The sequence below is a fragment of the Diabrotica undecimpunctata genome, chromosome 7, assembly GCF_040954645.1.
Source record: "Diabrotica undecimpunctata isolate CICGRU chromosome 7, icDiaUnde3, whole genome shotgun sequence".
Taxonomy (NCBI): Eukaryota; Metazoa; Arthropoda; class Insecta; order Coleoptera; family Chrysomelidae; genus Diabrotica; species Diabrotica undecimpunctata.
In genome coordinates, this window is record NC_092809.1 from 1,550,511 (window position 1) to 1,565,966 (window position 15,456).

At 32.5% G+C, this 15,456-nt stretch overlaps 1 protein-coding gene and 1 long non-coding RNA gene across 2 annotated transcripts; one reads left to right on the top strand and one right to left on the bottom strand.

Moving 5' to 3' along the window:
- Nucleotides 1-2,348: 2,348 nt before the first annotated feature.
- LOC140446161 (uncharacterized) lies at nt 2,349-7,848 on the top strand. The gene is made up of 2 exons (XR_011951462.1): nt 2,349-2,454; nt 7,434-7,848. It is a non-coding gene; the product is annotated as an uncharacterized lncRNA (long non-coding RNA).
- Nucleotides 7,849-11,905: 4,057 nt separating this feature from the next.
- On the bottom strand, nt 11,906-14,222 carry LOC140446162 (uncharacterized). The gene is made up of 2 exons (XM_072538690.1): nt 14,065-14,222; nt 11,906-12,418 (listed from the first exon to the last, which is right to left on the bottom strand). Exons 1-2 carry the CDS (start codon nt 14,116-14,118, stop codon nt 12,074-12,076), a joined length of 399 nt encoding a protein of 132 aa, XP_072394791.1. The 5' UTR covers nt 14,119-14,222; the 3' UTR covers nt 11,906-12,073.
- Nucleotides 14,223-15,456: the final 1,234 nt, after the last annotated feature.

Genomic DNA, 15,456 nt, shown 5'->3' on the forward strand with positions numbered 1-15,456 from the left:
CGATTTTACATTGAATAAAATTCGCTACTTGTGCTTTAATAAAGGTTGCAAAAATAAAAATTTTCAATTGTCCATGCTGCCACCAACACAATCTGCAGCGGAGCAACACTCGCTTCGTGTATATTTCCAAGTACAGCAGTGGCTTGGAAATAACCTGAATGCTACTGAGTGGGGGTGGGAACTAACTCAAAATGGTCTTGAACCAATACAAACTGAGCAGGTATTACTACCTGACTCATTATTCAGAAATATTAGTTGCAAATGTAAAAAACTTTGTACAAAAATGGATTCCTTAGATTTTCTAGAGGCACAAGATAAAGCTACAGATGAAGGAGAAGAAACATTAAATTTACAGATCGAGGATGAAGATATTGAAATGAACAATGAAGGTTTTGAGGAAGAAATAAGACCTAAAGATTCTTGTCCTTCCAGAAAAAGAAAGACTATAAAAAAATTTATTGAAGATTGAGTCAAAATAAAGTTTATTTATGAAAAAAATTTTTTTTTTCGTTCGTCTTTGTTTTAACAATTTAAATTATTTATTAACAATTTATAAATACATATTGGTTTACTAAAAGTAACAATTTACTTCACTGCATAAATTGCAAGCTCAAAAAAAATGCACGAAGAAAAAATGCAATTACTTGTTTAACATACAATTGTTTATTGCAAATTTCCCAATTTGCAATTAAAAATGGTATTTGAAATCCTTGTCGTCCGAGACATCAATTAAAAAAAAAAAAGAGCAAAATTGGTTAACAAGAAGCCGAGATAATGCAATTTTTAGCTCGCGCTATGATTTTGAACTCGCCGATTCACATTTCGAGTGAATGTCCCCCACCACCACCTCTTATGCATTCCGAGCGACATTTATTCGAAAATGGTTTTTTATTTGTCTTTTTTATGGATGTTGCCATGAAGCGCATTACGTAAAACTTTTCATATAAAAAGTACTTGACAAGGCGAGGGTATTCGTTTAAAAACGAGCCCTCTATCACTTATGGTTACACGGCAAATGTATGCCAACTTTGACCTTCAATATCTCGGCAACCAGTAAGCCGAATGTATCTTTTTTTTTAAGAAGCGTCTTTTAATATTCTTTAAGTGTATAAATTTTGAAATTGATATGTTTAAAGCTCGTAAAGTTATTCAATTTGTTTATAAGCCTAATGTGTGTGTGTGTGTGTGTAGTTTCATTTTATGACTAGAGTATAAGCCTAATATATATATATAAAAAATGTTTAAAATTTTAAAAAATTTTCTAGGCTCTCCTAGTGAACCGATTTGAATTTTTAAAAAAATTTGAGCCTTCCTTTATATGTAAAAAAATTTGCAACTATCTGAGAGGCTTATTTAGGGCCTACTATAAATTTGAAAATTTGCTATTTTTTTCCAGTAGGCTGGATTGCAAAATTATTATGCAAAACCCGTATAGAACACGTTTTAAACATATTAAGAAGTTTTTCTAGGCGGAATATGGAGCTTGTAAGTCAAGTTTAGAAAGTCGAAAACATTTAAAGGATTAAAATTTTTTTGTACTTTTTTTACAATTATTGCTATTTTTTCAACAATAAACATTAAATTTTCAATTTCTAGCTAACGAAATATTGTGTAAAATTGAATATCGAAACTTTTAACTTGTTATAATTTTTTCTCTAGGATCAATATTTTCCGAATTATAAACGAAAATAGAAGCAAAAAAATGAGAAATTTTCAACTGTTTTCAGATTTTGTTAAATAAAAAATTTAGCACAGGGTTTGCGACTGGCGCATATCCAGCGCATATCGTGATTATCGATATTGGGCTCATCCTGAAGGGATTCCAGCAAAAAAATAGCTTCCTATGGAAAATGTCCAATCCAAAACAGATCCCGCCTAGACTATTAGTTTGAGTAGTTCTGCTTGAATGTTATCGGGCCTGCTGCTTTGACATCCATCAGTTGTGTTATTGCAGCATAAACTTCCTGATTTTATGTTTAGAACTATTGTCACCTCGAAGCAATTATCTTGTCTTCTTTTATGATTTTTAGTAAATTACCTATGGTTTAGCATGCGTTTTAATAATACATTATGTGCAATTTATTGCAAACTTGTTTCGCGACTAATACCAAAATATTTTTTAAAACTTCTAAATCAATATCTAATTTATTAAAATAAGCCAATTCACTTGATGTTAATTTTTGTAACAAACTAGTGCAAACATTACTAAGTAATATTTTACCTGTTTTTTGATTAGTTCAAGATGATAATTATTGAAAATATGCATTTAACGATACATTTATGTTAACGTTAATATAGATATTACGCAGAAATTAAATGCTATAAATAAATAAGGACCGTATATAAATGGTGATAACTTCAAAATTTGTTTTTATTCTGTTTAATCCAAGGTGACTTACAATGTTGAAGTTGGCAATAATTTTGTTGGTTTTTGTTTATATCGTAAAAAGTAAGGTAAGAATTGATTAACAGTACAAGTTAATAGTTTGTATTTAATAGCAAAATTTTAATTTGTACTATTACATGTACAATCATGTATATTACATAAAGGGAAATTTTCGTCTTTATTGGAAAAGAAATACTCTATTAAAGTTTTTGTTGCATAATTAGATTCTGAAGAAAAAACTGTTCTCAATAAGTATTATCTTTACATTTTTATTATAAACAATCTTCAATAATATTTATGACACAGTATAAGTCCAATGAGCCATACACCTGCTTTGTGGACTACCAAAAAGCATTCGACTCATCCGTAAAATAGTTTCGAAACCAATTCAGACTTCTGCTTTAATCTGAACCTTCTAAAAATTGCAAGGTATAACAGACGTTGATAAAGATGTTAATAGAGATATGAGGAATCTAAAATTTGCATTCCACGACATGTCTCCTCAACTAAGCAGAAATCCTTAACGAATTGGTTTCTTGTACTCATACAGAGTAGATCCGAATAAAATGAAAAAGACAGTAAAGATTTGATTTCACGCACAAAGCGTCTATGTATCTGTTGATACGTATTTTGACCTAATAGGTCTCATCAGAACAGTTATTCATAGGCGTTCTTCTTAAAGACAGAAAAGATTTATTTTTCACGTTGAGAACGCCTATGAATAACTGTTCTGATGAGACCTATTAGGTCGAAATACGTATCAACAGATACATAGATGCTTTGTGCGTGAAATCAAATCTTTACTATCTGTTTTATTTCATTCGACTCAGTTCAACCTCAAAAAATGATCGATGTTCTAACAAAAGCCCAAATAGATGATAAAGACCGCCGTATAATACAAAATTTATACTGGAACTAATCAGCCACAATGAGAACAAATCTTGGAGATGAACCAATGGAAGCGATATATATTTAGTAAAGCCTTGGAAAATTGCGAACATGGAATCCTTTTAAACGGAGAACGCCTAATCCGCTATGCAGATGACGCCGTTATTTTTGTAGACAGTTTAAACAGTTTCCAGCAACTAATAAACAAAGTAAATGAAGTAAGTAAAAGATTTGGACTACAAGTAAACATGTCAAAAACTAAATTTATGGTCATCAGCAAAAATAAAATTAGGGACGTCCAACTGCTTGTCAAGAATACACAAGTGGACCAAGTAAAAGAGTTTACCTATCTTGGAGCAATAGTAAACGAACAATGGGATCACTTACAAAAAGTAAAATGTAGAATAGATAAGGCTAGGAGTGCGTTCAATAACATGGCCAAACTCTTTAAAAGTCGCAACCTTATTCTGGAGATAAAACTAAGGCTACTATGATGTTATATCTTCTCAATATTATACTACAGAGTTGAATCCTGGACACTCACTGAAGCGATGGAGAAAAAACCTGAAGCCTTTGAGATGTGGCTATACAGAAGAATCCTAAGGATATCATGGACGGACAAGATAACCAACGAGACTGTACTAAAAAGAATGGGGAAAGAAAGAGAAGTAATGTATACGATTAAAAGGAGAAAGTTAAAATATCTCGGACACGTATAATGAGAAACGGCACTGAATACAGATTACTGAAAATAATCCTTCAAGGCATAGTATTCGGAAAGCGAGGAATTGGGAGAAAAAGAATATCATGGTTAAAAAACCTGAGGAGATGGTTCTCTACAACAACTAATAATCTATTTAAAGCATCAGTTAATAAAATCATTATAGCCAGCATTATCGCCAATATTTGAAACGGATAGGCACCAAAAGAAGAAGAATAAGTATTATTTAAGATCTAAACTGTAATATTTCTAAAAATTACTATTTTTGAGGTGTGCAAATACCTTCAATTCAAGTTCAAATATTTTTCTGTACAACGATGAGTAATTGAGTTAATCCAAATCAATTTTTAATTATGTATTTATGATTATACCGAAAACATGCATAAAACTATGCACATTATAGATTTATTACATTTTATGTTGGCTTATCGATCACACTTTTTTTTAACTTAACACTTTTCTCGGAAATCCTACTTAATTTTTTCTTGATATCCAATTTAACAAATCTAAAAATACATATAAATTCTGAAATAAAAGTATAGTAAATTCTATTCTACAAAATTCTACCAAAAATTCTTCCAAAGTAGAAATGCGAAGATTTCTTGATTGACGAAGTATTTTTCAGATTTCAGGTTTCATATTTTTGCTTTAATCTGTGGTTTCTATAAATTGCAAGGCAAATCAGACGATAAAAAAAAGTGTACGAAAGACATGGGGATCTAAAAGTTGCATTCCAAAACATATCTCCTTTTCTAAGCAAAAATCCTTGGTGAACTAGTTTCCTGTACTCATAATGAGTAAATCGAAATTAAAGAAAAGACAGTTAAGATTTGATTTCACGTATAGTACCTCGGTATATTCTTCTTCTTCTTATAGTGCCGTGTACCTATAGTGCGTTGGCGAATTATCTTAAGGCCAGACGTCTGTCTTTTGCTGCCTGCAAAAGATTGCCAGTGTTATTTATACCTGTCCAGTTCTTTATGTTTCGTGGCCACGACATTTGTTTGCGGCCTACTCCTTTCTTGCCTTCAATCTTTCAATGGATGATTAGTTGCGTATTTTTTTCCTCTCAGAATATGGCCGAGGTATCCAATTTTTCGTACCTTGATCAAATTGAGTAGTTCTATCTCAGTATTTGCCTTTCTTAAGACTTCCTTCGTTTTTTACCCTATCTGTCATGGTATGCGGAACATTTGTCGCGACGTCCAAATTTCTACAGGATGGTTTTTTACAGGACGAATTTTCGTGCACACGTGTACGAAAATCGTCAAAAATTCATTTGAAGCGCTCGTTTCTGACATAGTTGCAAACCAAATTATAAATATGACCAACATGGAAGGACAGCGTGTTTTTGGAACCAACTGGAAAGACTTGGATAAAATTGGTTTTCAAGCATACATTGGTCTTTTATTGTTGTTACAAGAAACGGATCGTAGTGAATTTCGAGCAACAATGTCCCTGGAAGTATTTACAAAAATTTCACAAGTAATATGTTTTAATAATAAGACTACTAGACAGGATAGGAGACGTACTGATAAACTTGAACTGAAAAATGGGTAGAAAATCTTTCAAATTTTTTAACCCTGATGAAAATGTTACCGTTGAATTGCGAATAAAGAAGTTTATAGTTCGTTTACTTCACGCAAGATACCCCTGCTGGTAACTATATTCCTAAAAAGAATAAAAATGTTATTCTTATGAGTACTTTGCATTGTGATAAGGCTATTAGTGATAGAAATGACAAAAAGCTCCAAATTATTTTAGATTACATTATACAATTCCAGTAAGGGAGCAGTGGATACTCTAGATCAGCTTGTTGGTACATATACATGTAAGAGGACGACAAATCGCTGGCCTATGATTGTTTTTTATAATATTCTGCACATTTCTGCCTACCACGCGTTCGTTTTATGGACATCAATAAATCCCCCATGGAACACTAACTTACAAAACGGCGAATTTTTCTTGAGAAATTGGGGAAACGCTGGTGAAACCACTTATCCTTTCCAAGAAAAATTTACCAAGAACTAAAAACTCACCAGAATTGGTAAAAAGAATACGAACAGAAGCAATGAGAAAAGATGGAAATTCTATTGAACCTTCTATGGACAATCCAACTCCGCCTGCTAAACGAGCACGCTGTAAATTTTGCTCTAAAAACGATAACAAGACTAATATTTTATGTTGTATATGTCACAAACATATTTGTTAAACCCATTCTTGTTATTACTGTCCCAGTTGTAAACTAAATTAAATTTTGTAGGTATTTGTTCTTCGGCTTTTCTGGGAAAGAAAAAAATTCGTTTTATTTTTGTTAATAAGGTTTAATTTATATTAGCAACATAATTTTTGTTTAATTAATTATAATTTTTTGTTAATAAAGTTGTTTAGCACCATTAGCTTATTTTATTTCGATTAAGGACCGTAAACCATAGTTGGGTCATATTGACCCGAACAGTACATTTGCATAGTTGACTCGAACGGTACAGCACGGTTAAAGGGAAATGTAAGTGTACTAACTGAAAATGTAGTTAATAGTTGTTTAACCAACAAGTGTATTAATAAGGGCGATTAACAATTGAGATATAATGTTCGAGATTGTTAATCGCCATTTTAATTCACGAGTTCGTTACAAAACTTTTTCGTCGACCGAACTTTTCAGAAATAAAAATATGTTAGTTTAAATTTTTATTTGCTTAACGATAATTAATGACATACAATGACAGACAGTACTTACAGCGGCTATGTCATTTTAAATAATTTTTTAGTGGGAATATAAATAGGTACCTATATGTTTGGTTGCCTACACCACAGGTCACTGCCAATCACAGAGCGTTAAATGTGGTTAAATTATTATACAAGCAATGTATGTTGTGTTGCCTATAATAAAATCGTTCATTAATAGAAAATCATTCATTAATAGGGGTCATTAATCAATGATTTTGAGGGTGTTTAAATTAATCATAAATGGATGGTCGACGGAAAAACAAATTAATAAATAAACTAAATTTTATAACGTGGGAAAACCGTGAAAAATTGCTTACATTTTGTTGTTTTACCCAAACATACTCCCCACCTTTGTGAGAAAACCTGACGTGATAGACAAAAATGGTTTGCATTTTTGGAATCAGCGCTGAAAAGAACATAAAAGCTAGTTATCAAATTTTAAACAACTTTAAAAAACTATTTTTTTCAAGCCTGTGTTATAAGTGCATGGTAAACGGTTGAGTAGGAGAAAGTTACAGGAATCTTTATTAACGTTAACCACTAAATGAACAATCGAACCATTAGTATTATACCTTGTCCAGTCCAGAAATTTGTATTTTAAACATTATAATTTTTTTATAATTTTTAAATACTTAAAACAAATCCAGCGGGATGCATTTAATAATTTAAAATACTTCTTGGAGTTGTATATACTAATATAATTTCTTTTAGGTATCTCCGTCACGATTTTATCATCCAGAAACTGCAGACCAAATCAATAACTGTGGAAAGAAACTAGGCCTTAAATTTGAGGATCTCCTTATAAATTTAGAGCAAAATGCTGGGGGTCTTGCAATGAAGGAATTTAATCTGTGTTGTTACAGATCTTTAGATATGATAACCAAAGATAATCAAATAAATCAAGAAGTAGCTCCCAAACTAATAGCCTTATTCTTCCCCGAAGACCCCCAAAGAATTAAAAAGGAGTGCATAAAGAACATTCGTGATCCTTTGAATGATGTTTATGATATAAGTGTTTGTATTATTCGAGTTGCAAATCAATTTTAAAAAGTATGTTGTTTACAAAATAATGTAAATGTTTTTCTAATTATATAATAATATAAGTAATACACTTAATAATACATTTTTATATTTTATTACTTTCGAACGTCCAACTTATTCTAATAGTTACATTTTATTTATTAGATAAATACCTGTGAAACAGGCATCTTTGAACTACTACCAAAAATATCCTCTCCTCACGCAAGTTATTTTATAAAACTTCTTTTATCTTTCTTAAAAGTTTTTTAAAAATCTCATGTTATTTTAATGTCACGGCTAATAGCCTTTTCCAATTTTCGTTAATTTTTCGAGCTTCTGTATAATTTTTAATGTATGTAAACCAGAAAATTCACTAACTTCTTCTTCTTATGGTGCCGTGCACCTATAGTGCGTTGGCGAATTATCTTAAGGTCAGACGTCTGTCTTTTGCGGCATGCAAAAGTTCGCCAGTGTTAGTTACGCCTGTCCAGTTCTTTATATTTCGCAGCCACGACATTTGTTTGCGACCTACTCCTCTCTTGTCCTCAATCTTTCCTTGGATAATTAGTTGAGGGATTGCGTATTTTTTCCCTCTCAGGATGTGGCACAGGTATCCAATCTTTCGTGCCTTGATCAAGCTGAGCAATTCTCTCTCAGTATTTGCTCTTTTTAGGACTTCCTCGTTTCTCACCCTATCTGTCCATGGTATGCGGAACATTCTTCGCAAGGTCCACATTTCGAAGGCTTCCAACTTGTTAATGGAAGATATTTTCAACATCCATGTCTCCATGCCGTATAACAATATGGACCATACATAGCACTTAACCATTCTGTAACGGAGATTGAAGGAAAGATTGCGGTTACAAAGTAGCGGTTTAAATTTAAGAAAAGCTTGTCTAGCTTGTTCGGTACGGCATTTTATTTCTTGTTGAGGATCCCATTGGTCATTCACCATCATTCCCAAGTATTTGAATGTTTTCACTTGCTCGATTGGAGCATTATCTACGTGCAGTTGTACTCTGAAAATGCGCCCTTTCTTATTGTCATGCATTTTGTTTTTCCAGCATTTATCTTCAGGCCATATGTTTTTCCTGTGGTGTTTCACAGGAAAATTTTCACTGTGGTATTCACTAACATATCGCCACAATGAATTGATTAATATTTAAATGAGAATAAGCCATTAAAGTAAGTTTAAATAAATAAATTGTGTTTAACTGGAAGATCTGCTTCTGGTATTATGGAAAAAAAGATATACATAGACTAGTTTGATAATCAACACGATCATCTTTATTAACAAAATTGACGTCCTTTTTTAAAAATATGTAAAACATATTTTGTATAAAATATCCTTACTGACTGAATGGTTCAAATTGTGGTATGCAGGAAAAGTATTACTAGAAATTGACAAAGTATATCTGTCAGTTCTTCTTCTTCTTTAAGTGCCATCTCCGCGACAAAGGTTGGTAATCATCATGGCTATTCTGACCTTCGAGGCAGCTGCTCTGAACAATTGCCTTGAGCTGCAACCAAACCACTCTCTCAGGTTCTTCAACCAAGAAACGCGTGTTCTTCCTAAGCTTCTACCATCTTTTCTTTGAATTATGAGTCTCAGTATGTTGTATCTTTCGCCTCTCATCACATGTCAGAGATATTGCAATTTCCTTTCTTTTATTGTATTATCCATTTCCCTCTCTCTGTCTGTTCTCCTTAATACCTCTGTATTCGTGACTCTATCTACCCACGGAACCTTAACAATCTTCTAAATGACATTGCTCTATTTAAAATTCCTTTATTAAGCAAAATTAAATCAAGCAAAAACATAACGAGGATGTCAAAAACGAAAATGGAGAAGTGATGATAAACTTCTGCGTGAATAACAAACTTAGAATAAACAACACATTTTTTGACCACAAAGACCAATACAAATATTCATTTAATAACACCCGTGAACAAAGATCTATGATAGATTATGTTATAACCAACAGAGATATACGTCCGTCAAAAATAATCGACGTAAGTTGCCTCAACTCAACAGATGTAGATAGCGACCATAGTCTAGTATTATGTAAAATAAGAATAATCCTGAAATACTTCCCACCCAAAAGAGCGGCGCCAACACAAACAAAAATCGAAGTCGAAGGACTAAATACGGAATCAACGGTATAATTATACAGGAAACGAATATCAGAGAAGATCGCCGGGAATAATATATGAAAACGATAACATCGAGGAAAGCTGGGAAAAGCTCAAAAATAACAATTAACACAGCAACAGAATCACTTGGAGAGAAGAAAGTAACTAACACTAACATATCAAAGAAGAAAACACCATGGTTTAGAGAGAAAGTGAAGACAAAGTGTAAAGAAAAGAAGAAAGCCTTTTTACAATACAGAACACAACAAATACAACAGGCATACAACCACTTTAAACGAATCAGAAATGGAACGAATACTTTTTTTTTCCTTATATAACGCATCAACCACGCAGGGTTATTAGCGTGTATGGATTGTGATACAGAGTTAGAACTTAACAATAGAATATTAACTATAGCAATACATAAATAGAAATAAACCTAGATCTAGACACAGTAAAATATTAGATTTTTGATATCAGCTTGCAGTCTTTGAGAAAGGCGAAAATATTTTTAGTATTACTGTCTTTTCCAAGAGCACTGTTTAATGTTGATGGTATGTTATACATTTTGCGTTGCACATCGTACTTGGGGCACTGCAATAAACAATGTTTTACCGTTAAGACACTTTTACACATATCACACACAGGTTTATCAGTACGTTTTAGTAGGTAGTCGTGTGTTAACCGAGTATGGCCACTCCGGAGGCGAGTGAAGGTTACTTGTTGTCTTCTATTGTTAAATTTTGGGATTTTTTTATGATTCTTATCAACTTCGTACAGCTTGGTTGGGGAGTTCTTCCATGTATCCTGCCATATTGAATTAATCCTTTCTTTAAAGAAAGCTTTCAGATCGGTGTGAAAATCTTTCGTATTCTCTTCTGCGTTTGGGTTAGTAGGTGCATTTTTTGCTATTTTATCTACAACCTCGTTTCCTTCGATTCCAGTATGTGACGGTACCCATATAAAATTAACTTTAATGTTTATATTTTCTGCATGTTTTAGTTTCTTTTTAATGAGAAGGAGTAGTGGATGATTACAGTAGAGTTGGTTTAATGCCATTATTGAGCTGAGAGAATCTGTAATAATGAAATTTCTCTTTTTATTTTTGTTAAATATCAGAACTAGTGCTTTTAGTATCGCATACAGTTCAGCTGAGAACGTTGTTGTATATGAAGGTAATTTGTAAGCTTCTGTATAATCTGATGAGTAGATTGCTGCCCCAGTTTCGTCTTCGTTTTTGGAGGCATCGGTGTAAACTTTGAAACAGCTACCATATTTGCTTAATATTTTTAGAAATTCTTGATTAATTTGACTTGCTGGCGTTTCTGATTTGTTTAGGCGCAATGAGCTGGTGTCAGTAGAGGGAAGTCGAATTGTCCAAGGAGGAGGGGTTTGAATTGAGGAGATATCTTAGGTGATTGGAAAATGGATACCCATTGTTAACAAGTAGGTATGTAGGCGGTAATAGAAAGGGTGATCAGTTTGATTTGAAGTTTGGAAACAACTTTTGAAGCGGTCAGCGAATACGTTGTGTATAACAGGATTATCTTGATTAGACGATACTGCTGCGGCATGAGAAAGACTTAGATATTGTCTTCTAAATGCGAGTGGAATCTCTCCAGTAACGAATACTTTAGTTAGACAAATAAAAAGGGAACACTGGCAGCGTTTCTCAAAACAGATAGAACACGACTTCTATGGAACACAAAAAGAAATATGATGAATGATCAGAGGACAAAGAAAAGAGATGAACGAACTAATAAAAACGAAACATATTCAGAATGAACCACGGGTAGACTACTTTTGATCCTTATTTGCTAAAAGTGACGATAATGAACCACCAACACCAGAGATGGTTACAACAGCAAATTTACTAAGATGTATATGAAACAATATGGAAATATCGGGAAAGAAACGAAAGGCAGAATTTACAAAACGGTCGTCAGACCAATAATGACATACGCAGCAGAAACAAGACCTGGCACAGAGGGGACAAAAAGGATGTTAAAAACAGCAGAGATGAAAAAAACTTTTATACTATTTTTTTATTTTTACATTTATTTTAAATAATATTTACAAAAATAGTAAAATATTTAATTAGTTTATTAAATGTTTACACAAAACTGAAAAAACCTTATAAGCATTTTTTGTTATTTGCCATCTATACAGATAGACTATACACTAATTACATAAATTATTTAATGTTCTTTTGCAAGACTAAGCATGCATACACTCATTTTATAAGCATCCTCTATAGGATCTTCTAGTTTCTTGAAACACTTCTGAATAATTTCTTCAGCATTTTCGGGAAAGAACATCCTCATGTTTTTGGAGCCTTGCACATAGTCAACTTGGTTGTTGTCGTTTAAAGTACCAACAGCTTTTAATGAGCATAGATTAAACTTTTTCATAACTTCTACGTCCTGGTTTTGTTCTATAGCTCTAATGAGATTCTCCAGGGATAGAGATGTAGTGCCTAATTTCTTCGCACAGTCATTTATTTTTTCTACAACTCCTTCCTGCGTAAATCTCGTAACAGCAACCTTAAACAAAATATTATAATTATAAAAGCTTAACTTAAAATTTACATAACATAGATAGAAAATATTATTGCTATGGGGTATGTCACGCCCCACCACACCAGACACGTGAGTTTTAGGCACCACACCAACGCAGGGTTAAATACATTGTAACAATCAATTTTTTCGGCCCAGACAAATTTTTTTGATTTTTTTAGATCATTTTGAACAAAACAGCAAAATTACGATTTTCAAGGTTCAAAAACGCAAGTAAAAAATATTATTTTTGAATATATTAATAAGAATTTAAACCAGCAAAAATTTGTGGCTTAGATTTTGTTTCTCTATCTTATAAATGACTTAGTCCGAACGCCCGTCCTATCATAAGTTCTTCATTAAATTAAAATAGGCCCAAAATACTTGGAAAATTATAGAGCAAGGTTTACACTTGGATTTAAGTCTTGGTGAATTCAAAAATAATGTTTGTTACTTAAGTTTTTAAGCCTTGAAAATCGTAAAAAATTTATTGTTACAATTTGTTAAAAAAAAATTGTTTAAAATAACTTGAACAACTTTTCGCCTGGGCGACCTCTTAAACCTTATTTTGGGGCATTTTATAAAAGTGATTATGCAAAAAAATCTCATGGGAACATTTTTCTAAACGATTTCGAGCTTTTTGCCTTGTCTGTAACAATAGGTGTGCCGATTATAAAAATCAAATAAATAAATAATAAGCTGATGGTGAAAATGTGTCAACCAACGTAGGATTATTTAATAATTGGAATCATACAAGTCAGTGAAAGATAAACAAATATACCATAAACAAGGAAAATATCCAAATGGTCACCACAACTACGCCCGTAATGCAGTCGTTCCAAATAATACCACAAATGACCAAAAATATGAACCTCGACTAATGCAATTTTTACAACCACAGATGCTTATTGAACAAAACGGATACAAGGTAATATACCAAACTTTTTCTTTATACCTTGACCATACAATCAACAATTAACCCAACAACCCCCATAAATTAATCAATATACAAACAAATCAGGTCAAACAAAAAATTGCATTTGCAAAGCAGTTGCAAAAGAAAACAAAAACAGTTCTGATAAAAGATAAGCTGACAGAAAAACGTAACTGTCGAATATGCATTGTTAACTATAACCGACCTATTAACTAAACTAGTAGCAGAAGCCCAACCCTAAGACATACATGCCACTATTCCAGTGCCAAGAATACACAGAAAGTTATCAATGGGCAATTTTCTACCAGACATTTTTTCTTTAAAAATATTTTTTTATATTGTTAAGTATGATCAGACAATTTACTTGACTTTTGACTTGTCTCCCCTAAAATGTGTGTTCCGAACAGCAGCCATTGACTTAAGTCGGTGTCTCTCTGTCCGGATTGTGTGCTTGATCACTCAGCCGCCAAATTGACAAAATAAATATTTTTCTCCTCACCGGCTGAGCGCCCGAAGAGGCTGGCCATCGAGCTTACGCTTTTCGGTGCGTGACCTCGATGTTCAGATTTCGCGAGATTGATCCTTTTCACCTAGCTAAAGGGTAAAAAAAATTGTTGAATTGCTTCTAAACTATATGAAGCCATCTTAAAATCGACATTAGGCGCTTTTATAGTGACAGGAATAATAGCTAACTACTTACCTTACTGTTTACCAAGTAACTAAGAGCAAACAGACAAATTGCGTATTTCAACATTCTAAATCACCTCAGTTGAAAAAAATTTGGATTCCAAATAATGATTGTCTACCTCTCTGATAGATACAAACAAACCACTTTTAATTTATGTAAGTCTATAAACTTCTCATCTATTTATATAAAACGATTTTTATTTGATACTTTGATAAATGTTGAACTATTTTGAACTATAAGGGAAAAAAATCTTTTTTTATTATTATTTATTCTAATAAAGATTGTGTAATTTTAGCAAATCATAGATAATTTAACAATTATCTATGATTTATTATGCAAATATTAAGGTATTATGCAAAACCACAGTATTGACCTCTGTATAGAAAATACAAATAAACATTATCTGATATTCGTTCATAATTCCGCAATTTTTCGTTCTACTTGGATTCTTGGATTCTTGAAAAAAATATTCTTGGAAAGATTTAGACAAAGTCGATCTTCAGAGAAATTTTTTTCTTTTAAATTTCTTTGTTTACTTTAATTTGTCAAAGTGAAGCAGTAACGAAAATATCAAAAATTAAGTGAAATGGACAAGAGATGTCCTTTTAAAGTTTAGAAACAGTAGATAAAGTATCATTTAGTGTTACACCTCAAAGATTACGTATACTGGCGGCGAAGAAGAACACGAACACAGATTTTGGCAAAAAGAGACGAATTAACAATTAGATAGCATATTTTTTTGAGATTCCGAATTTTTCTGAAACGATTCTCTAATATACAAAAACGTCGATATGCCTGACAAATTCAGAGAATAGCTATCGAACAAAAGGTAATTGGGTTGTCGAAATGGAAGAAAAACAAAATCTACCTACTGGCTCTCGAACAGTTAAGAATTTTTAAAAAAATATCCTCATAAGCTTCATCGTCCTGAGACAAAATAGCAGGTTTAGATATGTTTTAGACTTCCCAAAACTTTTGTAAAAAAAAGATCTATGTTTGCATCTATATATTTATAGGGTAAGCTACCCAGTTGCCGGCATGTACCCAGTTATTAGCATCAGTGCAATTATTTGTGATTTATAAGAATTTCTGCAATATTGAAGCCATAGCGTGTCCATTCAATAATATATGGCACCATCCGATTTTTTATAGCGCCAAATTATCTGAATAATATTGTCAGTTGATAGTGTAACAGAGACCAGCAGTTGAGTGACCGTTGGATGTGTAAAGATACGCCCTCTTTTCTTTGTCGATATATAGCTAAGGCTATGCTATCTTTACCATAAAGTTAGCATAGCCATTGTTTCTTGAGAGCGATTACAGCAATATATTGTTTCTTGGCATAAAACTGTGGCAATAAATTAGCAATTAGTTCCTTTTTGGGGTGTGTTTTGAGCTAGGGGA

Bases quoted from the DNA above. Each gene is read 5' to 3' on its own strand.
- LOC140446162 (XM_072538690.1), bottom strand. From the start codon at position 14,118: ATGTTGAAATACGCAATTTGTCTGTTTGCTCTTAGTTACTTGGTAAAC. The intron at 12,419-14,064 runs GTAAGTAGTTAG...ATTTTGTTTAAG, and splicing joins GTTACTTGGTAAACAGTAAG to GTTGCTGTTACGAGATTTAC.